The sequence below is a fragment of the Anopheles funestus genome, chromosome 3RL (genome assembly GCF_943734845.2).
Source record: "Anopheles funestus chromosome 3RL, idAnoFuneDA-416_04, whole genome shotgun sequence".
In the NCBI taxonomy this organism is placed as follows: Eukaryota; Metazoa; Arthropoda; class Insecta; order Diptera; family Culicidae; genus Anopheles; species Anopheles funestus.
In genome coordinates this window covers 31,688,356-31,709,637 of record NC_064599.1, presented here as the reverse complement: position 1 = coordinate 31,709,637, position 21,282 = coordinate 31,688,356, and the positions used below count along the sequence as shown (strand labels likewise).

At 41.7% G+C, this 21,282-nt stretch overlaps 1 protein-coding gene across 15 annotated transcripts in view; it reads left to right on the top strand.

Moving 5' to 3' along the window:
• Positions 1-21,282, top strand: part of LOC125770954 (poly(rC)-binding protein 3) — a 129,368-nt gene that overhangs the window by 48,304 nt on the left and 59,782 nt on the right. For 8 of the 15 annotated variants that reach the window (XM_049441088.1, XM_049441086.1, XM_049441089.1 and 5 more), the window contains exons 1-2: positions 4,706-4,873; positions 16,615-16,932. In XM_049441088.1, the coding sequence (XP_049297045.1) occupies positions 16,840-16,932 (93 nt within the window). In that variant the 5' untranslated portion in view covers positions 4,706-4,873; positions 16,615-16,839. The other 7 variants (XM_049441081.1, XM_049441075.1, XM_049441078.1 and 4 more) reach the window with 6 other exon arrangements.

The window sequence follows — 21,282 nt, the reverse complement described above, 5'->3', positions numbered from 1 at the left end:
ATATGTGAAGAATTTTTGGTGAGAATTACAATTATTCAAGAGTTTCTCGGCAAGTGGTTTTGTGAACTTTCTGATACAATGCACTTACCTTTTTTGTTAGTAATATGGTTAGCTCTCGATATATGGATTTGAAATTTTTACCAGATGTTCTTAAAACTTTGAGCTTTAAAAAATTGTTTAAACAATAAAAATATATCACTTGGAACATAGTGAAGATGACTAATATAATCCTCCTTTCTTAGATAAATTTGTTTTAACTTACATGTATTCCTAAAAAATTAAACATTTGTTTAGTTTCCTTATACATAAACATTTAAATATTTTCACTCAAGATGTTTAATTTCTTCTTGACTATTTTATATAATTTAGTAACTAGAGGTATTATGTTTTTCTCTTATATATATATAAACATTCACGAGTAATTAAAACGGTCACCGAACAAGAATCCTTGTACTTATCCTCTGCTTCAATTTCAAAGTTAATAAAGTACACCAAATACTTTTAATGTTTTACGCTTCTATCATAAAACAAAATTCAAGAGTTCATCCAAAGATTCCTCTAAGGGCAAGATCTCTTTGTATTCGTTTTTTTTTGCTTTGTTTTGTATCCTCTTTTATGGAATATTTTAACAAGTTTTGAAGAAGATGAAGTGCTGTAACGGTACGGAAGACAAGACGGAAAAGTAAGAGAAAAAAAAACAAACAGAACACAAGCCAAACCCCTCGTATACCCAGCATCAAGCTAATTTATCGCAGAACGCGATTGCGCATTAGTGACGAAATCTTTAATGAATGAGCCATAAATTAAGGATGACCCTGTTTCCACCAGGCCGGCCCAACCAAGCCGGTCTGTAACCTGTAAAGGTTGCATTACGAAGGTTGGCCACTTTTTAATGGTGTCGGATTTGTCTGTGCTTCCATCGTTCGGCATCAGGGCACGAAAGTGCCCCCAAAAAAGCTTGGAAGTATTTTAAACTTGTCTTTTATTGGAACTTTAACTGCTCATTACCACCCACGTCGCAACTAACGGGGAACAAATAAATGGTGAAACAAAACTGGGGAGAGACCAAAAAAAACACCCAAATGACACCGATTCACCGATAGCAATAAACACGCTGGCGCTGATTAAATGTAGCAGCTCTATTGCGAATACTGCCACAATCCGTCACTTCACAACGCAACGCGGCACCATCAGATGTCATCCGTCCGGGTTTGCGACAGCGGGGGGTTTTTTTTCGTTTTGTTTCCCGAAGACACATTAAGCGAAAGATGGTACCATCCACGGTTTAAGGATGATGGTTCCCCTTCCTGGAGAACCCATTGTGATAAGGGCGACCACCTCCGTCCCCGGGTAACTGATCTTACCTATCGTGAGTATACGAGACAGTAAAGTGCGCCAACAGCAGGCGACAAAATTGAAATCGCGTTGATGTCCTTACGTCCTATGCTTCGTCTGTTTTTGTGTTGGAACCGTAAACCAGCAACTTGCCGTTAGTGGGAAAACAAAAATAAATGAAATAGGCAATGTCACACCAAACACGGTGCGATATACTTGTGCAGCTTGTCCTGTTTGCTCTTCTCGTCCGTTTTTGCCGTTTGTTCCACCATGGAATGACTTGTTTGAAAGCAAGGATGAGACGAATCATAAATTAGCACGAACGTGGATCCATGTCTGAGCGAATGGTTCAGGGCTAAGTATTGGATTCACTTTTATTGGGTTTTATGCGACTTCTGGCACGTCGCGCGAAATGCCCGAAGTTTCACACCCCAAACACCCCAACAAAGGCCAAAGAGAGTGTTAAGTCGAGGTTGGAGCACATATTGCAAGGATTACTGTCGGGATAAAGGGACATATTAATCATCCAGATATCGATACTCGTTTGTTTGCGATTTTGCTGCTTACCCGTTCCGGGTAACGTCCATCAAAGTCGGATTGATGCCGATGGTATTTGACCCATTTGTTTGCTGTTGTACTTCGTCTCTTCCTTTTTTTTTGCCCATTGGTTTCGCGATCTAGATTTGTAAGACTTTTATTTGTCTGGCATGGCATGGCTCTCGAACATTTGCATACATTAGCACGTTCAAGCACAACAGGTTAGTGTGAGAATGGAGATATAGTTCAGAAGCTCAACAAAAGTTTATTTTTAATATATCCATGAGTGTTTGTTTTTTTTGCAGAATTGTAGACCAGGGTTCAGGGTTTTAGCAGATGTTAATGTAAATGATTTCGAGTAATTGTGTTCTAAATTTCAATCCCTTGGTTTATGCATTTTTTCATAAATCTTTGCTTTAACAAACTAATACCTGGAAGACTGTAAGTCACCGATCTCCAACTTAATGATCGATTTTCCCGTTCTTTGTTTTGTAGAAAAGTTTGAACAAAAAAAACAAGGAAATAATAGAGAAATACGTAAATTATGGACAACACTGATACTTTAAATATTGATTCACATTATTGAGTCACAAACATTATTATTCTTAAGTCATTAACAATTAATTAAGAATCAAAACCCTCCTTAATTACTGCACATAAAGAAATTCATCTTGGGAATTATATTTTTGAGGAGTTTATTTCACTGTAGTTTCTATTTCTCTGAACAGCTACTAAGTGCCACTTAACGGTGAAATCGACTAAGATAAGGCCCAAAAACTCTCCTTTTTTGTCGTATTGCATACATTTAGGCGAATATCGTACATCAATGCATACAAACATAATGTAATAAGTGCTATCGCCATGGCTAAAATGGTACACTAAAATTTACTTATTGTAAAAAAAATCAAAACTAAAATAACTATTGACGAACTGTATATATATCAGCATACCTGTATGTCCAGTTTTCTCTTCACCGTTTTTTTTTTCAAATCAGTGCTCACCGTACTAAACAAACATTTTCAGCAGGGTTCTTCATTTATTTCCCACGAACAAACGTACCAGACAAACGCAAATTCAATTTCCGTCATACCACAGATTTATTTGCTGAAATAACATTGGCGGAAAAAATAAGCACAAAGTATTTACTCAAAATATCATTCACCTCCGCTTTTGTCGTTTTTCTATATTTCCTGAATTGCCACGGTACATACTACTGCCCAATCGTTTCTAGGTTCGATTGTTTAATCGACGAACCCGAAGGAAAGAGGCATCACTTTGCCCGCAGTCCCGCAAAATGTTCGACGAGGTGGAACGCTTTTCTATCTCGTGAGTAGCACTCGCGTTTTTTTTTATTTTGTGGACCATTCGATTTCCCTAAGCACTGATCGGAACACGAATGATTTCAGCGGACCGAACGGAACAGTGCTCAAAAGGTGAATAAAATGGGAAAAAAGGCTGTTAACCGTCCACCGTGGTTTTTTTTTTTGAAACGCTGAAACAGCCACAGATCGGAAGATGTATTGGGAAAGGAAAGTGAAGGGATCAAAATATAAGCTTATGCAGCAATTTTTCCGATATTTCGCGAATGGCACGTTCGTCATGATAAAAACGGTCCTTCTATTGTGCTACTTCGTTCGTCTCGCGCGACATGATCCTTCTCGCAGGCGGGGAACAAAAAAAATACATAATAGCACACGAAACGTGGCGAAACAACCGTTCAGGACAGTTTTTCTTATTGAACTGTGCCGTGGTTCGGTACGTAGTCGCTCAAACCGCGTCCAACGCACGGGTTGCAAGGATAGCAATTTCATCGCCCTTTTGGGTAAACTTACCTTTCTTATGGTTGTTTTTTTTTCTCTCGCGCGCGCGCCAAAACCCCGGAAAGAAGTATTTTCTTACGCTATTCTTTACTTCTTACAGCGACCGATTCCTATCTACAAGTTAGCAGGAGCAGAAAATCATCATCTAGATTACATTTCACGCTAAAATGGCCCTGATTGTTTAACAATCGATGGAGCCCTCAGACATTTTCACGAACGATTCTGCTTTTCGGTTCGAGTTAATAGACGTAACTCGGAATCTTCAATTCATCAAATGAACTGAACCGTGCCTAGAGCGACCACGTGGTTCGAAAATAATCATTGCGTTGTTGTGATTGACCATGCTTATTAAACTTAGCCATGAGTCTCCAACAATACATCCGCGGGAAAAGCGAACGATTCATTCAATTGTAGATACTTAACGCATTATATGGGAGCAATTATTCCGCTTTACGATAAATGGAAGCACTAATAGAACCGAAGTTAGTAAAATGTATCAACCCTTCGTAACGATTTCTCACCCCTAAATTGAATCCATCGTGGAGTTCAACTGTTTGTTTGAATTATTAATAAGGGTTGAAACTTTCTTGATCTCGATTCGAAACAAAAATTTATCTCAAACCAGCTTGACATAAACTACCATTTTGACTAATCATAAAAAAGTAACTTTTTTTGTTGGTGATTTAGCATTTGTTACAAAACCATATTTTTTAGATAATACATCAATCGTTTAAATAGCTTCATCATCCCAATTTAAGGAATTTCATGAGCTTCTGCCTACGCTCAATCACCAACAGCTTCTTCTCAAGCTTTCAACGTGCGAGCGAAAACGCATCGATCATTTTATCGCAAGCAGCCGCCATGTAGGTGTAGTGGTGCAAGGCGGCATTGCGCATACACAATATTCCCGTTCGAGCGACGTCGCACACCGCTGTATCGGTTGCTGTGGTGTGCGCTAGTGTGCGTACCATCTTCCCTGTCAGTGATTCGCGTTGTCCCGTTTGGCCGTACGTAGATGCGAGTGTGTTTTCCCTAGACTCGCTCGCTAGTTTTGTATTATCTTTGTTTTGAGCTACACACGCTTCCCCACATTTCTCTCATTAATCCCGAAAATAGTAGTTTTTTAAAACACCACACACATCGGCACACTGGAAAACCGATCACCATCCTCCAGTTTTCCGGTGAGATTGAAACTGCGGTATTCAACATTTTTCGGTAGTTTCCCAACATTTTCTTCCGCCTTCGGAGTTGTATGTGCAAGCGGCAGCGTGTGGCGACGACGACGACAACGGTGGTCGATTTTCGCGTTTCGATTTTTCACCACCGTCTCTCACACCTGCACCTGCAACGGAAGGCTTCACGGTGGCGGGCGTAATGCCAAGAAAGTTCTTCGAACCAGTGATAGTATAGCGAAAAGCACCGTCAATTTAGTGTGCCTGGACTACCATGCCGAGCGAGAAATGCGAGATAATTATACAAAGAAAGTGTGACACATTCGGTGTAACGCGGTTTCGCAGAACATTTCATCCGTACCGCAGCGTGTGTAGCCGTACATCGTGCCATCGCCCGTAGATACAGTGACGCGCAAAATATCAAACGTGATTGTTTCGTGAATGAATTGACGCTAAAGCCCCCGTTGGTGTAACAAAAGGAATAAAAAGGCCAAGAAAAGTAGGCTGTGATTGACATCGCGGGGAAGGCGAAAGGGGGTGACTGCTTGTGTGAACAAACCGGTGTATCGCATCGCCGTACACCACACTATCGCATCTAATCGTGAATGGTGACAAGAAAAATCTAGTATCACATACGAAAAAGAAAAGAACGCAGAAAAGCCGCCAGCGAATGACATAAAAAAAGCATAACGAAGCTGCTGTAGAACATCATTAGAGCAAATGCCAAATCATTGCGCTTCTAAAATTCGGCACATGCACCGTACAGCAAACCGTGCGGCCATTTCTTGGTGAAATATTTCGTGCGCGCTTGTGTGTGGAAACCGCAAGGAAAGAGTGCGACTTCATCGTTCGCTCGCACTCGCACACGGTACCCGTGCACGGTGCAATCTGGACCCCGCTGCATGCTCCATCCCTTTCGCACACAGACACACATCAGCGCTGGCTGCTGTGTGTTAGTTGGCGATGGCATGAAATCGCGGGTTCTCGAGAGACAAGGCAGATCGCGCTTTTGGCTTCTTTTCTACGTTTCGCCGTGTCCCGGGGTGGTACGTTGCGGGATTGTTGTGTTCGATTGTGATTCGCGTCATACAAAAAAAACTGTCTCCACTACACACACAAACACACACCGTGTACAGTCGTGCAGCCGCGTGTAGGGTGGTTTACGGGGTGATAAATGTTTTGTTTCCATTGCCGTCGCGTTCCTTCGCTATAGTCGGGGTTTTTTGACGTTTCCATAGTGTGTTTGACGACGGTGTATTACGGACACGAACGTGCGTGTGCGCGCCCGTTTGTGTGTGCGTGTGTGTGTGTGTGTGCGTGCACGCGGATTGGCGATCGATTGAATTTTCCTTTGCCGTTTGCCGGTTCCGCTTTTGGAATTGAAAAAAAACGGGAGGAAAAAGCATAAACGTTCAGCGCTGAGCACTAAAAGGACTCCACTCTGTCACTTCATTTCGAATCGGGGTTTTCTTCTGGTAAGTGCATCTCTCCCCTCTTCCCCCCAAAAACCTACCGTTTTGTTGTTTTTTTTGTCTTTCATTTCCTGGCATGACCGTCTCTTCTCCGACTCGACAAAACAGGCGCAAAAAGTCGCATCGTAGCAACCAGCGCGTGAACAGTCGCGATCCATTCATGCAGTAATAATGGTTACAAAAGTAAGCCTCTGCGCTAATGGTGAAAAACGGGATAGAAAGACAGTGGAACCAGGAGACGAACACAGTGGGAGGGGGAAATCAATCACAGAAGAACCACAGCGCGGTGCTTACAACAATCCGCTTACCGCGCCACATCCATGCCCGAAGCGGATGTGACGTGTGCCGCCGCTGTTACCCACAGAACAGTGGGCCAACGATCTCTGTGTGTTTGTATGCCAGCGCGCTCTGGCCAGCTTGCCACACATATTTGGAACGAAATCAGTTCGCCGGTCCTTTTTAGTCTGCTCATTCGCAGTTTTCTTCAACTTCAGGGCCACCAACATCATCTTTCCGATGTTGGTCGGGTGTCGTGGAAGGTAAGGTAAAGGGCTTGTCACGTCACAAGCAACTGGGGGAACACACATGCAACGACGACGAAATAATCGGTCCGACCGGTAGCAGCAGCAGCAGCAGCAGCATCACTTGTGACAGTTTTGTGCTCGGTGATCTCTCTCAACCGGTGTTGCCGGGTGGTATGTATGTAATGATTGCTACCACCAATTGGGTTTTCACTTGCTCCCGATTTACTGCTACTCCTGCCTCGGTTCTGATACCGAAGTACCGAACCGCTCACTAAATGTCGCCGTTTTTTTTTGCCCTACCGATATTGACCGGAAGGAATGTGACCGGTTTGGGAAAGTCTCGCTCTCCCCAAAAGCGTGTGTATGTGTGGCAAAACCATTTGCACTGGTTTGTTTAACTGCTTTTCTTTGTTTTTGTTTCGTTTTTAGGTCCATTTTATAATGTGTATTACACTTTATCGTGTGCCTCTGCGGTCACATTGGTGTGTTTTCCCTTCCGAATATGCTGCCAAAAGCGTGAACTGCATGAGATGCGGTCGGTGATGCACCAGAAGGGACCGAAGAGAAGGGCACACCGTTATCGGTAAAACGGTTATCGACGGTTGGACCGTCGTGTGTAGTGCTGGTGTTTGTTTTGGTGTTTTGGGTGCTGCTTCCGATGATGGTACTATTTAAATATGCTTCGAAACAAATGCACCACAGGATGGAAACTGGCCATGGAAAAGCAAAACTGTCTGGTTCCCGATTCAGCTCCTTTTCATTTGGAATAATTGTATGCTCTAACTGGCATTGTACGCAGCCAAGGAATGGAAATTTTGGCAAAGCATCGCAAAGCGTACCAGCAAATGGAACAATGGTTTTGTTCGAATCAATCGCAAAAGTGTGCCATGGAGAAATGTTAGTCGATTGTTTTCTCCCCCTGTTGTGGTCATTCCTCCTTCTATGAGGAGAAACGATGGGAAGGAATCGATCCACTGCACACCAACGGTACACGGAGGTTTCGGGAAACAGGTTGCACCGTGTGTCAACCGATGGGCAGACACATTCCTACGACAAAACGTACGCTCCGGTGTCCATCCATTGAGTGTGTATTGATTTTAGAAGCCTCGTACGGAAGTCTTGTGCGATGCAATATTGCCTCAATGCCGGGAGAAAGAGACTAAAAACGAGGAGAAGTAAAGGGAACGTGTTCTCTGTGTATCCGCCCCTTGTAGGGTTTCCCTTGACTCCACGTAGCACGCACCCCCAGGGGGGGGAGTGCTTCTTTCAGGGTTTGGTTTTCTCTTGACCATACCATATCCGGCTCATAATACCATAAGCTGTGCAGATGCACCACCGGTATATTTGATGATGATCGTTCGTGTGCGCTGTGACGTTGGGACTGTGTGTGGACGATCGATCGAAACGCGGAACGCAAGTCTGTGACCAGTGACCAAATCCAGAAGCCTGTAACAGAGAGAGGAACCCGAAACCCCGAAATGGGAGGCAAAGGCAGAAAGCATGTGTCGGGTAGTTGCCAGTGCCTGTGAACGTAAGGCGATAAGAGGATTTATTCTTTTCGTTTCGTTTATTTTTTCTTACTTACAGCACTTTTATACCAACCCATCCCTTTCTGCCCTTCTTCAGGCATCGTCAGTACGGGTGTATAGAGTGGCCATTGTCATCACAATCTTGGTGACCGCGCGGCATCAGTATGATGAATGCCGTTTTTTTCCTTCTTGCGCGCGTCTGATCCACTTTTAGTTAGTAAGGAAGAAATCTTTCGCGTTACTGTTTTCAGTATGATATCAGCTAAAGACACACTAACACCATCAACCACCCCCCAAACAACAACAGTTTACAGTCAGTTTCTTTTAAATGGTGGCCATTTCTTACGTGGTGCATAGTGGGGAGGTCTCTATGCTGTATGAAGATGCATGTCCGTCCGGTCATTTATGCATTGCCTTTGTTTCGTTTCTCGATTGTTGGTGTGGCGGTTTTTTTTATTCAAACAAAAAGCTACCACAAACGAGCGAGATACGCCTCTTGGGATCGGCACGAGTGTTTTCGTTCTTATCGCGTAACACACGACGGATGTCCAGTTTTTTGTTTTATTACCATTCACCACTCCAGACGAACAAGGCAAAAGGGGGCAGTGATTGATTCGAACCGAACAGAAATTCTCTGTTTTTGCTTTTGAATTAGTGTGACAGTTTTGTAGCTTTTGGTGATCATAAACACGATCAACTGCAATATAGGGGAGGAAGTAATCAAACAAATATTGAACATCTAGAGAATTAATTATTTTTGTCTTAATAACCTACTGACTAATGACTGTCATAAATGGTTTAATTGACTTATTTTTAACACGTAATTTGATCAATCAGTTCTTGTTACTGCGCGAAAAGGGTCACGATCGGATCCTAGTACCTGGTCCAGTCGTGTGAATGATCGCTACCCATTAACTCTACCAGCAAGCACTTTATTACAATTGAAAATATTTGCACATAATAAAGCATAACACGAAGTGTTAAGAGCGAACGAGTACGCACACAGGTTATTTGAATATTTTGTCACCTTGTTTTTTTGCGCTATCCTAGATAAGGTTGCCGACCCTGGTTGCCGATGGTGTTGCCTAGTAGTGCCGTCGTCATGTTTACAAAGCCTATTATCATGCTGCCGCGCGCTACCAGTTGCACCTTTTTTTTCTTCTTATCAACAATTTGATCGATAAGTTTCTGAGCATGTAAAATCGAACCGATGACATACGCGCATATCATGAAAACGGTGCGTCATGTGCGTACCGAAGTAGGGAAATCAAAGCCTCTTGTTACCGTTTTGGGTCGTGCTGTGTTGCGTTTGTTAAAGACCCGATACGTATCTGCTTGTACTGATGTGGTGTAAATCGTTGTGTTTTTTTTCCAACATGTTTCGGAATCCATTACCCGCAACCGGCTTCTTCTTGCTGTCTGATCAGAAAACGCTTTCTGATAGGGTTGAGAAGTTCTATTGTCGGTTTTTGTTTGCCTTTTTTTTTTTTTTTTTTTTTTTTTTTTTTTTTTTAAAGGGGAGGGAACCTTCAAAAGGTACCCACCTCGAAGGGCGGCTTGCGGCTACAAACCAATCCCTCCGAGATGGGTTATGTGGGATTCATCGTGACGCTGGGCCCGAGAAGCGGACCCGGCAGCCGATGGGACCCTAACTAAACCACTCCTCGACCTGATCCGAACCCTGCCGATGCGCTTGATGTGCGTAGTACTCCATGCAGGAACGTTTGTGCGATGCACCCATCCTGTTGACGCGCTGCTGCTTTCCAATGCTGCTACTGCGTCATCCGTCCTAGTTGTCTCAGCTGCTGCTGCTGCTTCGTGCCTTCCTTCCGCTGCTGCTGCTTAATTCCGCCCGTCCGTAGCCGCTACTTCCGGTGGGGTCTAGCTCCTGCTGCTGCTCTGGTTACTCGTTGCTGCTGCTGCTGCTTCCGTTGTCGTCATCCTTAGGTGCGGTTACGGCGGTAGCTGTTGCTGTCCCGTGTGTTCCGTGTTCCGCCGGCGTTGTTGTCGTCTCCGAGGGTTTTTGTTTGCCTACCAAACCTAAAAAGGCTATTGCTCTATCTGCGAGGTTTGAATTGTCCAATAGAAACTAGATATGGAACAATTTAAATTTATGTAATTACTCCGGAGTTACTCCGAAGTTTAATCCGGAGCAATTACTCCGGTTTTTATACGTCGGAGTCGGAGTGGATTCAAGAATCCACTCTGGAGTTCCCACCACTAATGTGAACCGACCGCAACTGAATATGCTAATGTGTTGGTACGTGTATTACTGGCAGTTTCAGTACGAGTAAAGAGCATTCGTATGTGTAGTCGGCAAACTGAATCATCCTCACATTGAACTGTCGCCGTACGCTTGGAGTGCGGGAGAATCGTCATTCATAATTCTATTGTGCCGATATCGTTCACTCAGTATAAAGATTTGAACAAATCGAACGGTTCTGATTCAATACGCGCATGACTAATAGAAACAGTTAAAATTTGAATCCAAACGGATTTATTTTCTTGAACTGTAATATCGTATATTTTATTGGTAAATTTTATAAAAATTAATCAACAAAATTGATATCTTCCTTCGCTTTAAATGGTCTTTATCCATTTCTCAGGAATTATGCATCACAACCACTCCTTGTTGCTGCCGATCGTCTTTAGTAGTGATGCAATTGCTTTGCGGACATACACAATTTGGTCATCTCGGTCAGAAGTATCTACAAGCAAGGGAAAAGATCACGATTATGCTGACCAAAATTGCAAATTCAATGTGATGTTAACGTTTTGCTGTTGTTCTCGGCTTTCCTTTTATGACGTTTCGTCTTCATATCATCCCGCGTCGTGTAGTCATCAGTCCACGTAGTAGGGTGTTTTTGGTGCAACCGCGATACAACGCGGACAACAGCAGCCAGCAGCAGGACCGTTTTTGGCCCTTCTCTTTCACTGCAATAACGCGTCATTATTCACAGATGTGTGCAATTTGGCTGCTATAAGACTGTTTGCGTTTGTCCTGTTTCGGAATGATTGTAACATTACGTTCCTTTACGGTGCAATGTTGGGTGCTGCGAAAGTTTGAACTATTAAAGTTTTCTACTACGATTTGTTGGGGTGATAATATTTATGCTTCATTTTCGTAGAATTCAATTATGTAAATATATTTTTATAAAACATTCATGTGTTATGTTGATAATTATAATCCCTTTTCGTGTGAAGAACTTGATATAAACATCCTCACATATATGCTGTACTGTATGCTCATTTGTCGCAATCATGTTCTTTCGTTTGTCGTGCCAAATATGTGCGTTTTTTTCTTTTGGTTTGGCATTGTTTTCATTTCTGTTGCCTTCTTGCGTACCGCTTATTTCGTGTGTCTGCTTCAGCAGTCGTGATGTGTTATCCCATGCGCTTGCCATTCTATACCACCCAACATTGGGTGGCGGGGATTCTGGTGGTTGGTTGGTTGTTCGGTTCTTCTGGTTTTTTGTGTGTTACGAGTCTCCGTTCGGTTAGTTCATGTAACGGTATTAACTTGATACCGGCTCAGCCTCTGAAAGCCGCCACACTTGTGCTCCGTGCGTTCTTGGAGATTTTTTTTCGCTCTCTGTCCCTCTCCCTCCCCCCTGTGGGCATTTCTATATGCAGGGGGTTTGGTATGGGTCCAGCCGATCGACCAACAACCAGCGTCACCAGTTTGTATCGACCCTATCTCACATAACTTAACCGATTCCTATCCCATCCGGTGCACAGGTTCTGTGTTTTGCTTCTCTTTTTTTGCAATAAGATAAAAAAATACAGCTTCAAATCGAGAAACAGAACAACATGCGCGCACACACTTCGGCACACCATAGTTCCACGGTTTATGGTTTGGTACTTGGTGACATGTGCGCGTTTCGATCGTCTCATGAACGAACGCACAAAACCCAGCGCTTGTGTCCACCGGTTTTTTTTCCCTCCGATACGATGGTGAACAGAACCAAGAAAAAAAAAACAACATAAAAATGGCAAGTTCTTATTCAAATAACACGGTGTGTGTTATGCTCATACCGAACTTTTATGGCCTATTATGGTGCGTTATATTTTTATTGCAAATATTTGCTCTTGCCCACGAAATATGGATAGTTCGTTCGCTAAAGTTTCCGTTGGTTTGAATGTAGATATCTAAAATTCTTTTTTTTTTATTTTCTTATGGCCGTAATTCGACTATGTTGCAAACTAATCCTTTTTTTTCGATAATATTTCAAGTTAAAGAAATATATTTTGATTGTATGAAATTACGACTTTAGTACATCGAGAAAAATCTTTTTCATCCCATATAAAAGATAACTTCTACTACATCAAAGCGGTGGAAACGAACGGGATTGATAACATCATATCCATGATCTTTGTTTGTGTCTTAAGCTCTATGAAGCTTACAGCATTTCAGATAAACACACCTGTGCTTCAAGGATACTCTGTCAACTGTCGGTTGTGTTACATGAAAAACTATTCGACAAACATTTTGAATTAAAGAGGCAATAATACACAGCAAATTAGTGATCAAAATCTTGAAAAATAATTGTCATCTTTTTTCTTCATATTTTTAACAAATTGTAGCAAAACGCTTTTCCAACAATTCATAAATATTGATGAGAACCTGATTCTTCCATTTTGCTATTATATATACGTTTTCTCGCTAGAATAACATCATCCGACGAGTCATAAAATAGCGATTCTATTCATATAAATAATTTTGAAAAATCAAATCAATTTTCATACACGAAATTTGAAAGATTTGTAGGATTATTTGTAATAATCCTTGAGGTTTTCTGGAGCTTTGATCTGAACACATTTGATGGATTTGATAAAGAGTCGCACTTTGCCAAAGATCCTGAATCAAATCTCATTTTTGATCCCTCGGCTCTCAGACTTAACAAAAAATTAGTTAAGTAAGTCGCTAGGTGTGGTATTCCTTTTTGAAGTTTTGTTACGGAATATATTACTACATGGACTGTACAAGAAGGGATTCCAGGCATGAATATCTAGTTCGATGTTTTGTTTGTCTCACATGTTTTACAACGTCTTCCCTTGTTTCTTGCCTTATAGAACACTGTGTCAGTCTATGTTGTCAATATAATCTTTCGAGTGTACTGAATATTCCGTTCACTTTCAGGAGCCGTATTTCAACATTTTTATAAAAAAAACTGATTGTTAAGATTCCAAACCGTCCATATAAAGTTGATTTTGTCGATCTGTGCTTGTTTCCTACAATTTTTTACAAAAAAAAAATTTAACAATTCCATTTTCATTTTATTGGATCGTACTTAATGCAGCATACGTTCTACTATTGCTGTGTGTAATCCTTTTTTGATAAAGAGGATACAATTTTATCCATTGAACGTTTCACTATCATCCATTCGGTTCGATCTTTCTTGTGAAATCAGCTTTGATGTACGAATAGTGCTGTAGATGCTTGGAACCATTATTTACTCATCCAATTTGGCAGTCCACGCTTGTGATACAGGTTTTGTAAGCTTACCTTCCCCCTTTTACAAACACCCGAAAGATACAGAGAAGGGCAAAACAGGGGCGTATTAATTCATCACACGTGCTTTCACCGTTCCCAACATTTATAGCAAATCTAGTGCAATAAGTTAGCAGCCCTTACTACATATATGTTGTGCGCGGTATTTGCTTGGAGTTGATTGATGTTTTAATGTGTTGTAGATTAGATACTAATCCAAAAAAAAATCATCCTATTCCTTCCTATTTTGACACGTACTTTTCTTTCCGTTTTCTTCCAGACGAATTAACCCTCGATCCATCCCAAACAAGAACCATCAACGGTGTGTGGCCGCCGCCGATCCGAATATCAGCCCCCCCAGGTGGTGATGGTGTGGTGGTAGTGGAAGTGCTTAGCCCCTGCTTAAAATCGTCAGCCACCCGTAAAAACATACCTGCTTAATCAAATGCGAAAAAGAAAAACAGAAAGTGCACACAAACAAACCAAAGTAGAACCGCAAAACGCAATAAGTCGAACACACCTAGGAAACAGTTCTGGCAATCCCCTGGCGCACCAAATATCCTCCAAATGCTCCCCAAAAAGAGGTCGTGGTGAGGTAGAAGCGTGTCTGTTAGGACGTTAGTTAGAAGGCGCGAAAAGATTCTAAAAAAACCCACCCCGTGTGGAACCAAAAAACAGTATCGGCGCAAAGAAAGTGAAAGCCCCACCGGATAGAATTGTGTGGGTGTGTGTGTACGATGGTATAAGAATTTAATATTCATCTCGTATCGCCGCATAATTGAATCTCTATCCATTTAGTTTCGCCCGAGCTGCTGGAGGTTGCCCGTTGCTTTATTCCGACAGCACCTTACATGCCTCCATGTACTTCCTGATGCGTGTGTTTGTGTGTACCTGATGCCGTCCAGCTTGATAGCTCCACCAACCAAAGAAACACGCCTTTATGCTCTCCCTTAAATCACGCACCATCCGTACCCACTACTACATACTCGAGAAAGACGATCCTTCCCCATGTCTTGTGGTTCGCGAAACACACCATAACGAAAACTTTAGCTTCCGGACAAACTGTTTGCCATTAAACCCAATTTCGATGCAATTTACCAATTTTGGGTGTTTTTTTTTTTGCTTACCTGGTCCTGCTGCTGGGAAGCCGGTACAACAACACCCCCCGAAGGGGGAAGGATGTTTCTACTTCGTGTAAATCGTTTTTTACGACCAAGAACTCCACCCTGCTCGCATATCCGGGGCCGGAAATTTAAAGTGTTTAGTTAAACCCCGTCAGACACTTCCGGTGAACATATGGAAGAATTTTGTACACCGAGTTCTAGTGCCACTTGATGATGGAATACCTACATTTAAGATGAAACTTCTTACGAAAATCTAACTTAGGGTTAGTTTTAAAGTAGCAGTTTTCTTCAATTGGTGGTTATAGTGATTAAAGTTTTCTATTTCTTTGGAAATATCCAAATAGGTCTTAAAGAATCTTAAAATCCAAATAATTTGTAGTTTGGTTTGGTTTCTTTTTTTTTCTCCCACCATAACTTTAGCGATAATTTAATCTGATGTAGGTGATGATGTTGGAGCGCAATTTTCCACATCATCAGATTATCCCCTAGTTTTGTGAGCTAGAAAGATGAGGGCCAAAATGTCACCGACCGTGTAATGGTGGCATTAATGGGTCTGTTGGAAGTTATGCGAAGACGCGTTCTACGGGATCATCTACCAAAAGTTGGCTGACATTTTTGCAACCCTCCTGCCCTCTCGGTTGTTGATGAGCGCATTACTATAAGCGCGTTTAACCATTTCTTCCCGAAAAGCGATAAATTGAATGGCAAGAAAGAATGGCAACAACAGCAACAACAAAAAAAGCTACGAACTTTTTTAACCCATCCTTTTAAACCTGTGTTTTTTTTTGGTGGGAGATATAAAGAAAAACTCGTCTAAATCGGGAAAGCTATACTTCCTCAATTTAGGCTCGGTCTCTAGAGCTCCCTTGGTTCCCTTGGCTCTTTTTTTGTTTTGCTTTCTTGCCTGCTAGGAGGTTGAGGTGGAGGAAGCATGGAACTAGATTTACTTTTAATTTATTTAATCTATCTTGAGCGATGACAACGTTGCAGAACTCCCCGAAAGGCTTTCGGAACTCTAGTCGGAATGTTTTTAAGGACGGTTTGCTTTTTGTTTGCCACTTTGTCAAGCCGGTTCAGTGTGCTAGGATCGTACAGGGTAGGGGTGTGTGTGTGATGCGAAGGAAGCAGCAAATTCAAGGATGAGTTTCCAGTCGGTCGTGCGACAAAAAGTGTCAGAGGCAGCTCACACAAAAAAAAAAAATGGAAGAAGTCACTTTCGCCCATTTTCTGGAGGATGTTTTTAATTAATCAACTTTGGCCCTTTTTCGTACATCCATTTTTGGCGTTGTTTTACTTGCCCGGCTGGTTTGCCGGTAATATTCATCGTTTGATGTGTAATTAAAACAGTAAATCTGCTTCATTTCTGAACACTCGCATAAGTATAAATGCGTTACCAAAAAAAAACCTTTAACTTTTAATTGGTTGTGTTTGTGAATAGCTCCGATCATCTGTATTTATGAATGGATGTATCTCGGATATGGTATTATTGCAAGTTCTATGATTGCATCATCTGCTATGTGCTTTCGTAACCAACAAAATGATAGAAATTCGTATCGTAGTGAAGTCAACAACAAGCGCATCGCAATTCATACGTCTTCGTCTTTATTCAGTTCTCCAGCGTACCCAGTTTCAACCAGTTTTTCCATCAGCGTCTCAGTAAAGCTTACAAAACAGCATAAACAAGCAAACAAGCAATCCTGTAACGCCCGATATAATAGTGACTGCGCCCAACCAGTAGTCCCAGTGTGAACGCTTTATTATCCAGTGTACAAGTGTGTTTAAAATCCGTCAAAATAACCACCTTCGAAGCAAGCATCATTGAATCCTTCGCCGAAATGGAGGACAACAAAATGGTCAAGATCGGGGACATCAACCTGTCCGATGATTCGGCAGTAACCCTCACCATTCGACTCATCATGCAAGGAAAGGTAGGTTCTTGGGTCGATGATTTATCCTAAACATTAGATCGATTTATTACTTCCGGTTATACTATCTTATGACAAATTATAAGCTGTATTTAAGTTTATTTTTATTAAAGTACCTCGTGGATGGTGAAATATTAAACAATTATTTGTAATTTAAGTTAAATGTTAGACTTGAAACACAGAGACAAAAGAAAGGCTCGAAATGTTGTAGCCAAACAGAAACAAGAATTATGAACAAAAGTTGGTGTTTTTTAAAAAGATTATGCTAGACAAAGAAAATATTCCTTCCTTTAGTATAATTAAATATGTTCAAGAACTTCAATGAAGTACAACGTCTGAAGGACACTTTTACATTGTGTTTTTAAATTGGCCGACAATACTTTCTAATGAAGAATGGTCTCATGGTTTTGAAGGGGGTTGTGGATCGAATGTTCTCAGGCGAAGAAGATCATTATGTTTGCAGACAATATGATCTAGAGAAGATCTTTACTTCCAGGACAAAAAAATAGAATTACGGTGTAGTAACATTAGTCTACATTGTGAAAAATTATCTAAGGTAACGTAAACTTTTCAAAGCAATTGTAAACATTCCAACATACAACGTTTTAATGTTGAACATTTCCATCTCCATTGTAGCAAAGCTGTAATGTACTTTCGCGAAAAGTCATCCTTCGGATTATCTCGCAAGAACACACATCCTCCAAACGAGGTGGTGGATAAGGAAAGCGGGAAGACAGTCGCGGAATACTCAAACGCGCGCGTGGCTGAGTGTGCGGCGCCGCAACCGTTGTGCGCTCTTTTCATTTAGCAGCTGTGGCGATTTTGCCGTGTAGGCAGAAAGAAGACTCTTTAATTATACAACACTTGAAGTAGTGCGAGCTTGTGCCGCTCTACTATGCACACGCTGCCATCCGGGGGCCCTGCCCCGACACCAGAGGAAAAAGCATTCTCGGTCGTGTCTACGGCACCCGGGGTACTGTGTTCTCTTGTCACTTTTCTGCCACGAGGCGGTAGCATCATCTCCGCTGCCTGTGAGGGTTCTTCACGATTTCCGTGCCACTCCATCGCCAGAGAGAGAGAGAGAGTGAAGGAAAATGGAATAGAAGGAAAAATGCCTGTCTCGTGGTCTCAATGATGGATATGTTTTATACATAGTCTGCAATAAAGGATGTAAGGAGGGCATAAGGAAGAGCAGTATCGTGTGCTCCGTGCTGCTTTTTTCCCTCCTCCTCCAATCAGACAGTGGTGAGCGGAGGCCCTTAGCCCTGTGGCACTGCTCCTATCATCAGGTTCATCATTTTCATGATCATCGTCGAGCGTTCACCATCAAAAGGATTCCTTTCCGGTTCTTTTTGTTTTCCTTGCCTCTGACATTCCCCCCTTTATTTTTGGACGACTCTGGAAATGAGTGGAGAAACTCAAACTCTACATAAAAAAAACGCACCCACACAAGGACGATAGCCAACGAAACATCAGGATGGCAGCTAGGGACACACACTATACACAAAAGGAGCAATAGAAATACGTCGGACGGATCTGGGTATACGAGCGTGTGTGCGAGAGTGCTGGTCCCTTTAGCACGTCTCGTATCCACTTGCCAACGTTACACACGGTGCGGGATGTTGCGGGATGGGTATCATTGCTCAAGAGTTTATGCATGTTTGAAAGGTACAAAATCCCCGGTACCATAAGAAGGGTCTACTCGTTCGCCTGCCATGCGGAAAAAGGGGGAATTGCTACGATGATTATGATGTGGGTTCCTTGTTGGTAATGAAAGTCGGCAGGGTTTGGGCCTTTTTGCATGGAAGCTACAAAGTGGAGTCTTTTTTTCTTCCTCTCCCTCTTGTCTACGTGTTACATTTCATTTTACAGTTGATCAGATCTTGTTTTATATTGATTTTTGTTTTGGGTTCGTTTTTAATAATAATTTTTACGATTGCCTATTTGAGTACTAGCGACATCATCAAACGATTTACATTGTTTAACACTAGAACTGTCAAGCGTTTTGAGCATTTTTCGTTGGTGGTTAATTTTTAAAACAATTTCAAAGAGTTTTATTGTTTATTGGGGATCTTACTGTAGAATATATAAGCAAAATTCATGTTTCAATTACCTTGGGATTGTTTATTCCCAAAAAATAATGTGCCGAAGATGAAGCGTTTCAGTCAAAATGACTGGTCCGGTAGTTCTAGTGTTAAAATTTATAACATTAGGGTCATGGTACCACATAATGGTTGAGGATTGATGCAACGATATTAGCAAAATTTTTTTAATTTTTATTTTTCGTTAACTCTCACGTTAACAACATGTCTCTTTGCGAACAATTGCCACTGGCGGTGGTTATTCATCCTCCCATCAAGCGCACTTTAGGTACATTGCTTTATCGTTGCAGTCTGCTTCACCGGAATAGTTTTTAAACCAAAGGTGTGGTCGATCCTAACAACAAACACCGTATTTTGCGTATGTTGCAATCACGGCGGTGAAAATGCCAAATACATGTGCTTTGGTTTGGGTTTTCTAAAATTAAAATCTAAGGACTATTCCGTTAATTAGTCGTGTGGCAGAAGAAAAAAAAGAAATAAATAAAACAGATCATTCCCGTCCACCGTGTGCTCTCAGACACACGTTGCTGGCTGTGGCGATCGTGTACGAGATGACGAGAAGCCCCGATCTTCGGGTGACTCCCGTGCACGGTTCCGTGCACGGCAAAACGTTCGCGCCCCACTGGTGGCAAGGCATGTTGCTTTTATTTCATTTCTTATGAAAAATGTACTATATCACGCAGGTATGTATATGTGTGTATTTGTCATCACAGCTCTAAAGAGGGCAAGACTGGCTCTGTCTGGTTTCATTTGCGGTCCGATCAGTCTGGCTTCTTGATCCGAATCTTGCACTGTGACCGTGCGGCGAGTTAAAGTGAACACAGCCGTGTGTAGCGTTTTGTACAGTTTTTTTGGTATGCAAGTGAAACGTGCTAGCTTTTGCCACGGCTCGTCGAAGGGTGTGTTACAAGTTTTTTGAGGATGACGTAGAATTAATACGTCCTTTGGACCAAAATGCCAACAGCAGCAGCACTTTACATGGTGCTATCGCGAAAGATGCCACAACTAAAGTTAGTCTAGACATGGCATCCAAACGGGCGATCACGGGTTTGTTTAGGGAAGCTCTCTACCCCCCTGCACTGCATCTCACGGTGATCACCTTTAAATGGTGGATGAAATAATGGCTTAAGGACGGCGTTACACCGAGCGGGAAGGGTTTTATGGTTTAATGTTTGGCTATGAATTTTGAGCTAGAATCTTTTGTTGCACACTAAAATACCACCAGCAAATACGCTTGTGCCGTGACGCGATCAGCGCAATTCTAATTAGATGCAAAACGCGGAATTCGTACCGAACCGTTGGAATGTGTGCTGATCAAACCTAGCCTAGGCGTGCTGACATGGGAGGGACATGTTTTCTCACCATGAGAAATGTAGCGCTTAGTTTCACCAAACAGGCAAAAGGGACTTTTTGGCGCTCGATGAGAGTAAACCATCGGGGTAATCGGCTAAGCAACAAAAACCTCCCAAATGATGAAATTGCAGTAACGGTGATGATGGTGAAAGTTTGTGTCAAGGTGATCATCGTGAGCTGTGTGATTTATGGTTAATTAAATAAATTGAATTGCACGCCAAGTTTGATGCATGATGCATACTGTCTCCATCGTGCGTCGTTGGTGGTATGTGTTAATATATTTTTAACAACTAAAGATTTCGTACCGTGTACAATAGTTTAGCAATATTTCGAAACTCAAATATTGCGTGTGAATAGTTTTTCTTTATTTGCTAGCAATTCAATTGTTCTGTTTTTTTTTAACAAGAGTTGGTTATGTCATCACGTCAGGTAAAGGTAATGCACCTGTCACAAAAACAGTGCATCTATCCGTACGCCATGATGAAAGCAGACGGAAAACCCTCAGTAACACACGTGTCTTTCCACGACATGCCTTAAACCTGTCACTTACAGACCTTTTTCAAATCCTTGAGCTATTTGTTCATGCAAAGCAACAAATAAAGCGTAGTTTTCCATCATGCATTTGATTGCTTACTGTCTGCGTAGTATAAAAAATATTGAAACAATTTCTTAATTAGTTTAGCATTTTTGTAATGATATTCTCCAACAATTAGTAATTGCATAAGTTTATAAGATTAACTATAATTGATAGTTGATGTATAAATAAACAACTTGTCTCTTCTCTTTAACTTTACCTCTCCAGCATTAGATTCTCTCTTGATTTTTTTATATAAAAGTACAAAATTGCTGATTTGTTGTGAAGTTTTAGAAAGACCTTGCGAATTAATGACATTGACAT